At 36.9% G+C, this 14,021-nt stretch overlaps 1 protein-coding gene across 50 annotated transcripts in view; it reads right to left on the reverse strand.

Annotated features, from left to right (window-relative positions):
- Nucleotides 1-358: 358 nt before the first annotated feature.
- The window catches only part of MAP4K4 (mitogen-activated protein kinase kinase kinase kinase 4), a 196,388-nt gene continuing 182,725 nt past the window's right edge, over nt 359-14,021 (reverse strand). For 33 of the 50 annotated variants that reach the window (XM_036064386.1, XM_030310365.1, XM_036064374.1 and 30 more), the window contains 6 exons: nt 8,349-8,483; nt 5,922-6,022; nt 4,005-4,154; nt 3,287-3,446; nt 2,390-2,529; nt 359-694 (listed from right to left, as the gene is read on the reverse strand). In XM_036064386.1, the coding sequence (XP_035920279.1) occupies nt 611-694; nt 2,390-2,529; nt 3,287-3,446; nt 4,005-4,154; nt 5,922-6,022; nt 8,349-8,483 (770 nt within the window). In that variant the 3' untranslated portion in view covers nt 359-610. Of the gene's footprint in view, nt 695-2,389; nt 2,530-3,286; nt 3,447-3,980; nt 4,155-5,921; nt 6,023-8,348; nt 8,484-14,021 lie in introns of those variants that run through there. The other 17 variants (XM_030310348.1, XM_030310357.1, XM_030310371.1 and 14 more) reach the window with 2 other exon arrangements.

Consider the following 14,021-nt stretch of genomic DNA (forward strand, 5'->3'; position numbering starts at 1 on the left):
CCCCACCCACAAAAAAGTTATCCTAGTAACTGTGTCTTTCACATTTTATAAATATTAACTTCTTAAACCTGCACCTTCTTCTTTGACCACATATTGTCACATTACAAAAAAGAAATGTCAATTAAATACACTGTTAATGTTACTATATTAAATCTGCTCTCTGCTTCAGCAAACCGCTCATGAGACCACCATTTTACACCTCCATGTGCCCACTTCCAAACCAATGGCATGTTCATAGTCTCCACTTTCAGATACCCATAAGACAGAGTCACTCAGAGACAAGGAATTCTGGAGCTGAAGGAAAGGCATTTGCTTTCTGGTCTGATGCTCGATCCCAAACACTTATAGCACCTGATGGTAGAATGTGAACAGCACCAGCTGCATTGCAGCCTTGATTTATTTTTGAGTAGGGGAAAGAAGAGAAGGGGGATAAACTGGTAAGAGGTGCAGAAAGGAAATGAAACGAAACGAAACACCCCACACGTGGTGTCTGCATACACAGCTGTCCTGGACTACACCGGTGCAGCTCTGAGCTCCAGTTGCAAGGAATTCCAAGTTCTCAGGATCTCATTGAAGACTCTGGGGGCCAGCAATCCTCATCACAATGCTTCTACCAGCTCAGAAGGGAAGTCCTGCCTAATGTCATGAAATAAACCTGACTGCTGCCACCAGACCGAACGGAGGCGAAGAAGACCTGCAAAATCAAGAGAAAGAGGGAGGGAGAGATTTACCATGAAAACACAACACAACCCAGTCCTTTGGAGCAATCCTTCCTATGGTTCCCAGGCAGGTGACCTAGTGCCACCAACACCTCAATACCTCAACACCTCCAAATGCAGGCAGCCTAAAAGCCCAAAGGCCTCTTTCAAAAGAAAATCTGAGAGGACATCAGTATTACTTGATCATAAGGAGATCATCTCTGTAGCTAATTTTTATCACAACTAAGAAGGCTATCACTGCCATATTGTGAGAACTGAAAAGAAAAACACTGATATTTCTGAAATGGAGTTATTTCTTTTTATCTCCACTGCTAATATCATCTAAAAGATAAATGTGTCTGGAAAACTCCTTAGCAACCTGATTTTTCTCTTTTAAAAAATTAAGCTAAAATATATGTTATTTCATATTACTCTATAGTCACAATACTATAGTTTACTTTTGGGCCTTTGATTAGTAAACTTCAAAGGATATAACATAATAAATAATAAAAATATTTAAATGCCCAAGTTCAAAGAATATTATAGTTATGGCTACATTAAATATACTCAGGAAAATATAAGCCAAAAAGCTGGCAAAATCCTGGATTGGGTTGGGAAGTTGTATGGATTTCTAAGGTAAATGATTAGAAAACAATGTCAACACCGTTAGTAAACGAGCTACAGGATCACAGGAAAGGGGGCTGGTGGTGGTGCAACGTATTTACTGAACATGCAGTTAGGCAGAAAGCCCAGCTGTCAAGGAAGAGATCTAGAGCTCTTCTCTGTCAAGGTGAATTTTCAAATTTAATCTGAGAAGTCAATTAGTGGGCCACTGGCTAGGATATTTAATATATTTTAATGTGAGACAAGAGGTGGAAATGTTCTTAAGAGGGAAGTTTCTAAGGTTGCAACAGGCTGCCTCAGGTAGTAAGACATTTTCATCCAAGTGGAGGGAAAAGAGAGAAAGCTGGGCTTGGTAAAGGCCAGGCCCACCTGGGAGGTCCTTCTCAAAGCACGTGGGATGGGTCAACACCCTTGGCCATCCAGCTGCTCCACTCCAAGGCTGGTTTAGGGAGGGGATTCTAGGGAGTTGGTAGGCCTTGAAAGTAACAAGGATGTGGCCAGTTTTGAAAAACAAAGGTTTTTAGGTCTTTTGAAGACTGGGGATCTCAGCTGCAGGAGGTGCTCATGCTTCTGCATAAAATGATTTATACTGTTAGGTATTTCTGACATGCAAACTATGAAGTTATTTTACTATTCAGAAGCAGACAAGTAGTATCCTTCTGATGCACATCAGGGTCTCGAGAGGAAACTTCTACCCTACCAAATTTGCAAGGGGCTTTCTTCCAATCACAGAAGAATCCCACTAGATTGGCAGTTTTAACCTTTTCTATCCCTAAACCAAACATAGCTCATACAGGTCACCTACTGGGGTTAAAAACAACCACTACAAACAAAATACGATGATTTTGGCAGAAACAAGTATCTCTTCTCCCTTCATAAGCAAACACAAAATAAAACAGACCCCAACTCCTATATACAGGTCTAAAAAGTCACTACTAAAATGTTGCTTGATGAATTTATTTCAGAATCTATCAAAACCTCAAGAAAAGGCTTCACCAAACCCCATGGAAAGTAAACCATTACCAAAGCTAACAGCAGCTAAAGAGAAGTTGTAAGGAAACCATTACCTTGTCATTGCGTTCACATAAGAATTTTAGTCTTTGAGCCCTTTTGTGCATAAACACACCATCCAAGTGACCAGTTTCCACAGATCGGATCTCTATGGCCTTTTCTCCCCAGCCCATCGTCTGATTCGATCGAATATATGCTTTTTGAGAGGAGAAAACATGAAATTGTTATAGATAAGGAAACAGCTATGAAAAGATGCTGCTCATATAACACACACATTATCTGCATGTCTAGCATATGGAGATTTTTGTTTTTAAGGAACTTTGCTTTTGTTTTGTTTTAAGGAACTTTTGCTTTTAAAGTTTATCCTGAGAAGTGGTAATTTGAATTCTTGAGATGGTTCATGCTTATTTTGAGCAATGACCCACTGGATATAGTTTAGTGCTCCTATTTTTATCAAACCAGTCATAAAGAAGGCAGGAAGAAGAAGTGATGAGAAGAGAAAATGACTACATTGAAACTAGAACAACTTGGGATATAAACTAAAAATTTCAGATTATCGAGTGGCACTGCCACTCGAAAAAATAAATCCCTTACCCTTTTTCTGCCTCATTTTACTTTCCACAGATTAGTCAACAACCACATCTGTCCTACATCCTGGATGTCTTAAGGATTAAATGAAGGACTGTAAATGACAGAGTTTTAAAGTGTTAAATAACTACTTGGATTTTGTTCTAAAACAGACTATGACCAGTGCCATGGTCTACAATCTCCCTTTTCACCATCAATATTGCCAACCATTCTGGGTTTTTTTTGTTTGTTTTTTGTTTTTCTGCCAACCATTCTGCTAAATGGCCAAAATGTCTGAACAACAGGTAAAACTGATGTGATAACATGCAGTTTTAGAGAAGGCTCCATTTTTACATATGCTATCTTTTCCTCTGAGTGATACCTACCTACAGATGTTGGCATCTCTCCCCACTGCAGAACCACATCCTTGGTGATTCTTCCATAGGTATTCACATAAACCCCTTCATCTTCATAGCACACCAGAAGCTCCATGCCATCTGTGTTGGGGAGGATGATGATTGCATGGGGTTTGATGCTACACTGGATCTAGAGAAAAGGAACAAAGTACAGGGAAGTATGTTTGTGGTTATTTCTATCCTTGAAATAGCGTTCAAAAAGATTGTCTTGGTGAATGCACTGGTTAATATTCCAGGTGAATAAATACAGCAATTGAATAAAATTTTGGAAAACTCATGCAACATATATCTCAAAGAATACCTTTTACAGGTCATGTACTCTACTAGTTCACATTTTCTGAGGCCCCTGGAACATATCTGGATTGTGGATTCTATTAAGAAATTAATTAAAACCACTCCCAACCCAGGGATATTCTGACCTGCCAGCAATTGCCCCAAATACATCCCATGTTAGTCAAAGCCAGGGCTAAGAGGTTTTCAGGAGGGCTTCACAGAGCCAGGAGAATGGATTTCCACTTGTCTCAGAGCATGCAGCTATTGAGAATGGCACATCATTTAAATACTCACCCCCACACCAAGGGGAAGCAAGGAATCCCTGCTTGTGTTAGTTCACTAAGCAGAGTAAAGAAAAAAAGTCAAAACAAAATGAAGCCAGTCAACCAACCATAGAGTGTGGGTTCTTTCTTACGTGTGTTGGTAGATAAATGTCATAGACTGATCCTGAATCCACATCAACAGCATGAAATCCAGCACAGGATCCATAGATCACTTTCAACCTCTGGCCTTCCTCAACAGTGAGATCCACCAGTAATGGCTTATGTACCAATTCTCCAAATGACTACAAAGAAGTAACCGAGACAAAAGTAGTAAGACAAAGAAGAACTTATTTCTGATAGATCAAACAGGAGAAGCCAAACCCAAGGTACTCAGTTATTTAATTACTGAGCCATTCTGGCAACAACCATAAGCAAAAATACTCTATGAAATAAGTCTCTAATTTATTATGCTTTTGTCTGCCAATCAGCATCTGGGAGACATTTCTTCCAGAAGATGTGTCGCAAATTCCCCCTACCTGGCCCAAGAATTCCACCTTCTTGTCTTGGTGAGAAAAACATCTAAAGTGAAAGAACCAGGACTTTCTGTAGCACAGTATTCAACTATTTAATGCAGACAATGGAGAAAGAGGTAGAGATGCAGGAGTCACATACTGAGAATTTTTAGTATGGTCATCATAGTCATCATAGAGACTTCTACTTTAATTTTTTGACTGGAGCAATACAGTGATGAAAAGCTGTAGGGTATTAACCTGGATGACCTGTAATAAACTAGATGACCTCAGTTCTTGATTAATATCAATACCTACAGCTCACAAGACAGACTTAAACAATATACTTATAAAAGCAACTAGGAGAGTACATCTGGCACATAAAGGATATTAAGACCAGATCTCAGAAGATACAACCAATTACTTTTAGTCAGTAACATGTGGATTTATTTCTTAAGCAAATATGGTAACCCCATTTATCCTGCTTTATTGGGGAATCAAGCAACAAGCAATCTAAATATGTCAATTTTCCAAATACTTGAAACTTACCCTTAATAAAATGTATCAAGGACAAGAAAAAAAGATAAGTAAATAGAATCATTTTGGATGAAAAATTCTTAATTTCATGATATGCACCAAAACAGCCCTAGGAGCTATACTCAAAGTTTTGTGCCTAATATAAGAAATGATGTTAAGTTATTTATAATATCTAATGTCAAAGTAATATTTTAATTAAGAATTTCATAAATTTGTATCTAATGCAAACTCTAGAATTATAAAAAATATTAAAAATACTCATACTAATGTTTTTCTATAGTTTTTCCCTTAAACAGAAACAATGCATTATTCATGCTTTTAACTTACTTTTTCTATTTAGCGCATAATACATATTCCTGTGTCATTAAGAATTTCTGTAATTTGTTTTTTAGTTAGTATTCTATTGAAAAGATATACCTCCAAGCTACCTACTGTTGGATACTATTTATCAAAAACATATCTAAATCTTTATACACATGCATGACTTCAGGCAGATGGTCACAGTCTGCTGTTTTTGTTTTTTTTAATGTTTTTATTTATTTTTGAGAGAGAGAGCACAAGTGGGAGAGGGCAGAGAGTGAAGGAGACACAGAATGTGAAGTAGGCTCTAGGCTCTGAGCTGTCAGCACAGAGCCCGATGCAGGGTCTGAACTCATAAGCCGTGAGATCATGACCCGAGCCGAAGTCGGACGCTTAACCGACTGAGCCACCCAGGCACCCCAAGATCTGCTTTTTAATTAGAGGTGGCATTACTTTGTCCTTTCTTCTGTTACCATATTGACATATCAATCAATGTCTACCAAACATTTAGCTCTTTCCTCATACTCTGAGGGCTTGGAAAGCAGACAATGAGGCCTATTACATTAGAAATGGCCTCTCTTATGACAAAGTTATACTCTATATTAGTACATAGCTTTTAAATGATCAGTTTTAACTATTTAGGGTTGTTAAACTGTCCTCTGGCTCTTTCTTGGTCATGCATGCATGGCTGATGCTACTTGTAAGTACACTTGATGCTGTTACCTTAAAGGCCATAAATTTGTGATATGGCTTGGGTGCCCACGCATAGACCTCCACAGAACTCTTCAAAGCAATTACCAGAAATTTGATTCTTTCATATTTTACTGAAAACAACAACATAAACAAGAGAAGCACAGGTCAGAATCAACATGGAACTCTAAATTCTGTTAGTTGTCTTTTGCAAACTTTATAAATAATGCCTTCTATTGAGTCATCTAGATCAACAGGAAAAAAATGCTGAGTGATCAAACCTCAGAGTTTCCTTTTCCAATACTTTTTCAGCCTATTCCCATATTTCTTGACTGATGTTTGGGACTCAATTCCAATACTCTGGTTACTATTAAGGAATACTTTCACTAATGTTCCTAATCTTCTTAGACTGCAAGTATTTACTAATCAAAGACAATGCCAGGCCTACCACCCTAAAGTCTTAAGGGCTCAGTATTGCTTCAAAAGGATAATGAAGTGGTTAATCAGCTAAGTATCACTTCAAACTGCTTCCTGATCTATATAGGCAGTGACTGCCTGAATTCTACCTAAAGTTCCATACAGTAGTAAAGGAACAGTAGTAAAGGAAATCTCTATTCAGCTATATATATTTTTTCAGTTGAAAATGCCTTCTTTACATAGCTATTCCGGTTCTCTTGCAGCCAAGCAACTCTGCTTAAAAACAGATGCTCTGAGGGGCTGTGCCCTCACATGACTTAGTGGTCTGGCACAGTTCTACCAGTTTCTTTATAAACTATCTAATGTCACAATACTACTTTATTCTTCCTTTGCACATGAGAGATGGCTTGTTAACTTGATAATTCTCCTTGTTAATTTCCAATATAGTATCACTATTCGAATAAATCACTGACATTAATATTAAGACACAAAGGATTATCAAAGGTTGTCCAAACCAGTGCTGTTGAACAGAATTTTTTGCAATGATGAAAAGATTTTAGATTTGTACTGTTAATATGATAGCCACAAGTTATATGTGGCTATTGGGCACTTGGAATGTACTAGTGCCACTGAAGAACCACATTTTATAGTTTATTTCATGTTAATTAATTTAAATACAAATTTAAGTAGCCCCTATTCTTGATGGAAATCATATTGTACAGCACAGGTCTTGATAAACTGAATATAATTTCCTAGAAGTATAATGAATGAATGGTACCACACACTCTTACCGCAGAAAATGCTTGTGATTCATTCTGTAAGAATGACAGACCTGAGGATAACTGTTTTATTCCAATGAAAAGCCCAGCACAGTGTAACACATCTGCCTCTAGTTCCCCCTGTAGGATAATCTATTCATGCACATTTCACCCATTCTGAATGATTTCATTAAATTTAACCTTAGATGATTTTAGTTACCCTGCAAAAATTATTTCACATAAACACAGCACAGAAAATCCCAATCCCAAAATTTCATCAAGTATATAGTACTACTTTTCAGTAACACTCAGAATCATGCCAAACTGGGGTGGCTTCTGCAATCATTATTAATCAGTGAGCTGAGAGTTGTGGACAGATTATATAAATAATAAGAGAATGTCAAGGACTGTAATATCTCTAGAAGCAGAGAAAATGACTATAGCATATACTTTCATAAACAGAAAAAAACAAAACATAGTAGCAGAAATCAATATTCAATAGGACGCTTACATTAATCAGTCTTAGGTATAATAGAAACTATTTGCTGATCTTCTCAAATTCCCATTTCAAATTCTATTAGAATATATTATCTCTCCAATAAAGTTTAATTTGGCTAACCGTCATTATTTCCCCTTTACTTCCAACATTAGTACCAGTATTTTAATTTTTTTTTCATACATAAAAAAAAATTGTTTTGGTTTTGTTCTTGCAAGCTCTTACTTCATAAGAACCAAAGCATGCGTGCCAGGAAAAGAAAAAACAAGACAGTTGCTATGAAACATTGGCTGGCCGGCTAGATTCGTTTAGTAGTTAAGAGCACAGTAGCTTTGCACAGTGCGCTTCATTCCAAACGACAAGCCATATAGCTCTTTGGTCAAACTCTCAAACATTCTGTCAATGACTGCCAAGGACCCAAAGTCCTCTCAACAGAGATGACGCTTGGAGCACAAAGCAAGGATCCAAATTGGCTGGCTTTCCTTTGGCAAGGTTTCCTTAGAGAGGTTATTGTGACCACATCTTACAGAGAAGAATCTGGACTGTCAAAGAGGAAGGGTAAAAAGCCTCGCTCGCAAGATGAATGTGAGCATGAGATGGATGGAGGACAGAATGAATGACAGGAATGAATGGTGTTATGTTAAAAGGTACATTGTGAGTCAAGATGACACTTCGGGATTAGAAGATGCCTTAGAAACATAATCGCAGAAAACATCTAGGTGTATCAGAAAGAACCCTGTGGAACAAAACCCTGCAGAATAAAACCCTCATGACCCTCCTGGAACTTACCAACTTTATAGTGTACACATCCTTCCAAATCCCCCACGGTTGTCCATCCCTGCTTCTTCTCAACTTCTGGATCATTGTGAAGTATTTTATTTCGTAACCAAGACAAATAGTAGACACGTAACTTATCTTTTTTGCCTAGCAAAACAAATATAAATATTTTATATACGTATTCAAGTAGGTGCCATCTATTAATAACAACAGTAACCAAATGAGCAATAAATATTATCCTCCTAAGGGAACCATTCTGTATGAGTTTTACTAGAACCTCAATTTAAGCTATTCAGATGGATTTTGAAACTCCTATAGAATTATCATCAGGTATAGGCCTGATTAGAAGGGAAGGTTTTAAAAGAAAAAAGAACTCACACTTATGTAGATAGCCAGTATCCATAAACCACAAAGTAATACAAACACCTGCACAGCAATGCAACCAATAGACCTTATAAGATGCTTTCACATGTATTATGTGATCTGATTCTCAAAACTCTCTGGAGTAGCTATTAGTTCTCATTAGACAGCAAAGAAAGATTAAATAGATCAACCAAGACAGGGAATCAAATCCAGCAAAAAGCCATAAATTGAAGATGTGTGCAACTTAAAGGGCCGACAGAGGACTCACAACCTATAAATCACTTAGAAGAGAGATAACCCAATTGAAAAAGTGGGCAGTCGACTATAACAGTCAAAAGAAGTTAACTCATAGATGCATAAAAAAGTACTTGCTCTCAATAGTCAATTAGTGAATGCATATTAAAACCATAATGAGATACAATTTTATGCATCTATCAGAGTGTCTAGAATTAAAAAGAACAATAGTACTCAAAGTAGGGAAGATGAGGAGTAACTAGAAACTCAGAAACCAGTGCTATAAATTGTTAGAACCATTTTAAAAAGCTTGGCATTATCTATTAAAGTAGGATGCATGTATATGCTACTTATGATCCAGTAACTTCTCTCTTCATATTAATGTGTGTGTATGAGCTCCCAAAAACATGAACAAGAATGTTCACAGCAGCATTGTTCCTAAGAACTGAAAACAGCAAACACAAATGTTTATCAACAACAGAACAAATAAACGAATTGTGGTATAGTCATACACAGAAATGAAGTGGAATACACCTCTATGAGCAACAACAACAAAACGGGTGTTGAACAAAAGAAACTAGACACACTGACAAGCTCAAGAAGAAAAATCATATGATCTTATCAGCAGATTCAGAAAAAACATCTGACAAAACCCAACATTCATTTCATGATCAAAAATTCACAGCAAATAGGAATAGAGGGAAATTGCCTCAATTTGACAAATAACATCTACAAAAAACTTACAGCTAATACCATACTTAATGGTGAGAAACTAGATACTTTCCTCTTCAGATCAGGAACAAGGGAAGGGTGTCCCCACTTACCACTCCTATTAAACATCATACTACATGTCCTAGCTAATGCAGTAAGACAAAGGAAATAAAAGGTATGCAAACTGGGAAGGAAGAAATACAGGACTGTTCACATAGAAAATGACAAAGAACTGGTAAAAAAAAAAAAAAAATTCCTGCAATTAATAAATAATTATATAAGGTTGCAAGCTACAAGGTTCATATATAAAAGTCAACTGTTTTCCTATATACTTGCAACAAGCAATTGGAAATTTGAAATTAAAATACAGCATCTGCAGAAGTACTAAAAACCAAAAAAAGATATATTTAGTTATAAATGTGACAAAATAGGCCTACACAACATCTGTATGAGGAAAACTACAAAACTCTGAAGAAAGAAATTAAAGGAGATCGAAACAGATGGAGATATATTCAATGGTCATGGGTAAAACTCAATATTGCTAAGATGTAAGTTCTACTGAACTTGATCTATGTACAATCAATGTAATCCCAATCAAAATCCTATCAAGTTATTTGTACATGTTAATAAACTGACTCTAAACTTTATATGGAAAGGCAAAAGAGCCAAAACAGCCAACACAGTATTGAGCAAGAACAAGTTTGGAGGGCTGACACTACCTGACTTCAAGAGTTACTTCAAAGCTACAGTAATCAAGACAATGTGGTATTAGCAAAAGGAAAGACAGATCAATGGAACAAAACAGAGATCTAGACCCACACAAATATAATGAACTATGGGGGTGCCTGGGTGGCTCAGTCAGTTGAGTGTCCAACTCTTGATTTCAGCTCAGGTTATGATCCCAGGGTTGTGGGACAGAGCCCCGCATTGGGGTCCACACTGAACACGGAGCCTGCTTGAGATTCATTCTCTCTCTCTCTCTCTCTCTCTCTCTCTCTCTCTCCTTTTGCTCCTCTTCCCCACTGGTTCTCTCTCCCAAAAATAAAAAACAAACAAAAAAATACAATGAACTAATCTTTGACAAAGGATCAAAGGCCATTCAACAGAAAAAGGATGGTCTTTTCGACAATCACTGCTAGAAGGACAGGACATTCATATACAAAAAATAATGAATTTATAGACTTTGAACCTTTCACAAAGATCAAATGGATCACAGACCTAAACATGAAATGCAAAGCTATAAAGCTTCTAGAAGATAACATAGGAGAAAACCTAGGTACAACCTCCTTGGATTTGGCAATGCCTTTTCAGATATAACACCAAAAGGATAATCCATGAAAGAAAAAAAAAAAGGTAAGTTAGACATTATTAAAATTAAAAACTTTTGTGGAAGACACAGTTAAGAGAATGGACAGACAAGCCACAAAAAAAAAAAAAAATTGCAAAAACCTATTTGATAAAGGACTTGTATCCAAAACGTACAAAGAACTCTTAAAACTCAAGAGAAGAAAACAAACAACCCGATTATAAAATAGACAAAAGACCTTAACAGATACCTCACTAAAGATGACATACATAGAAGGCAAATAACCATGTGAAAAGATATTCAACATCATTTCATCAGGAATTAAAAATTAAAACAATAATCAGACACTATACTATACTAATCCAAAATACATCACCAAATGCTGATGAGGCCATGGAGCAACATCTTCATTCATGCCTTGTAGGAACATGTGATAGAATCACTTTAGAAGACAGCCTAGCTATTTCTTACAAAGCTGAATGTAGTCTTTTTTTTTTTTTAATAATGTTTTCAAATTTATTTGAGAGAGACAGCAAAAGTGGGGGAGGGGCAGAGAGAGAGAGAGAAAGAGAGAGGGAGGGAGGGAGGGAGGGAGGGAGAGAGAACCCCAAGCAAGCTCTGTGCTGTGGGCACAGAGCCTGACGCAGGGCTTGAACTCATGAAAGTGCGAGATCATGATCTGAGTGGAAACCAAGTGTCGGGCACTTAACCAACTGAGCCACCCAGGTGCCCAGTTGAATGTAGTCTTACCTTATGTTCAGCAATCATGCTGCTAGGTATTTAACCAAGCACATAAGTTGAAAACATGTCTACACAAAAAACTGTCCACAAATATTTGTAGCAGTTTCATTCATAATTGCTGCAAATTGGAAGCAACCAAGAGGTCTTTCAATAAGTGAATGGATACACAAAGTGGCACACCCACACAAAAGATTATTCAACAATAAAAAGAAATGCACTATCAAGTCATGAAAAGACATGGAGGAACCTTAAATGCATATTGCTAGAGAAAAGATGCCAGTCTGAAAAGGCTACATACAACACATGATTTCAACTATGATGTTCTGGAAAAGGTCACATAGAAAATTAAAAAAAAAAAAAAAATCAGTTGTTGCCAGGGACTTTTGGAGAGAGATGAATAGGTGGAGCACAGGGGATTTTCAGGGCAGTGAAATTAGTCTATAATTGTGGATAATTATGTGTTTGTCAGAACCCAAAGAACTGTACAACACAAAGGGTGAACCCTAACGTAAACTACAGACTTTAGTTAATAAAAATAATGTATGAATACGGGATCATCAATTACAACAAAAGTACTACACTAATGAGGCTAATTGGGAAAACTGGAGGTGGGGGGTAATACAGGAATTGTCTATATTTTCTTTCCAACTTTTCTGTAAACCTAAAGTGCTCTTTAAAAAAAACAAAACAAAAACAAAAAAACCCCAGCCAGACACAAAAGAATACCTACCATTTTACCATTTCTGCAGCTTTAGTTCAATGAAGGTAAAACCAATCTTAGGTATTTAAAGGACAGTGCTTCCCTCTGGGAACATGGGGGGCAGTGACTGGGAGGCAGCAAAGTGGGGACTGCAGGAAAGCTTCTGGACTGCTGGGATTGTTCCATTTCTTCACCAGGGTATAGGTGCTACATGGATGGATTCTAACTGTGACAATTCACTGGGCTGTATACTTATAATCTGTGCACTTTTTGTATTACGTCTTATACTTCGACACAATCTTTTTAAGTTTTGAAGACTTTTTTTTTTAAATAAAAAAAAATTTTTTTAATGTTTATTTATTTTTGAGAGAGAGACAGAGTGTGAGCAGGAGAGGGGCAGAGAGAGAGGGAGACACAGAATCCCAAGCAGGCTCCAGGCTCTGAGCTGTTAGCACAGAGCCCCACGTGAGGTTCAAACTCATGGACTGCAAGATCATACCTGAGCTGAAGTTGGATGCTTAACCGACTGAGCCACCCAGGCGCCCGTTTTGAAGACTTTTTGAATGTGGGGAAATACTCAATAAAATATGTTAAATGAAAGAAAAACTATGTACTTTTATGTATATAGTGTTCCATTTCCATACTGTAATATATACTTACAGATATGAGGAGAAGGAAATATAAAAAAGTGTCAACGAGAGTGGTCTCTGAGATAGGGTAACATTTTGTTTTATTCTTCCTAAGGTTTTCTCATTTTTTTAAGCTTCCTACAATTAATATGTATTACTTTCATGATTGTAAAAAAAAATCATTAAAAGCTACAAAAGAGGAATAGAGAAAAGTAGACCCCAAAAATTACTGGTGTCAGCTGTTTAGTGATTCCCATAAATCTTCTTGTTCAGTGAATCACAAAATGAAGCCCAAGCCATTTTTAGTGGCAGATTCATTTCTCCTCCAATTTTAAAACCTACTCCACATTAACACTCAAGTTGTAAATGGTTGTTTTCTCATTTAAGTATGAGATGGATGGTGAAATTTTTGCACTTCAACAAACATCTTTTACTTACAACCAAAAGCGTATTTCAAAACTAAAATAACTGCAAGAGATGTTACATATAAACAAATATAATAAGCTGGAGCTAGCAGATGACTAAATCAAAACTGCTGTGGGTTATTAGAAGACCTAAAGTATTCCAATTTTGCATACTCTTGACTCCAGCAATCATACAAATTATTAGGAAACCAGTACCCACGCATCACGGGCATGTGTGCGCAATGGTTAAGTCAACTACAAGATATATGCCAAAAATATCTACGTGAGGGGAAAAAAGGGATAAACTAAAAGATTTACAACAGAAGTAAATACATTTTAGAATATCTATACAAAAAAACACTCTATAGCCATATAAAATACAACTGTTTATAAAGAAATGTTTAATGACACAGAGAGAGCAAGTACCTGATTTGGTCAAACCAGAATGAACACTGTATAACTTCAGGACAGTGGTTACAGGAGCAGCTGAAAGGGGAAGGGAGGCTAACTGCAGGTACAAAAGTGTATCTACAACCTGTTAAAACTAATCAGTACATGGGTGTCATTATTCTGTAATCATTCTCTCATTATTGTCTG

Source organism: Lynx canadensis, chromosome A3, assembly GCF_007474595.2.
Source record: "Lynx canadensis isolate LIC74 chromosome A3, mLynCan4.pri.v2, whole genome shotgun sequence".
In the NCBI taxonomy this organism is placed as follows: Eukaryota; Metazoa; Chordata; class Mammalia; order Carnivora; family Felidae; genus Lynx; species Lynx canadensis.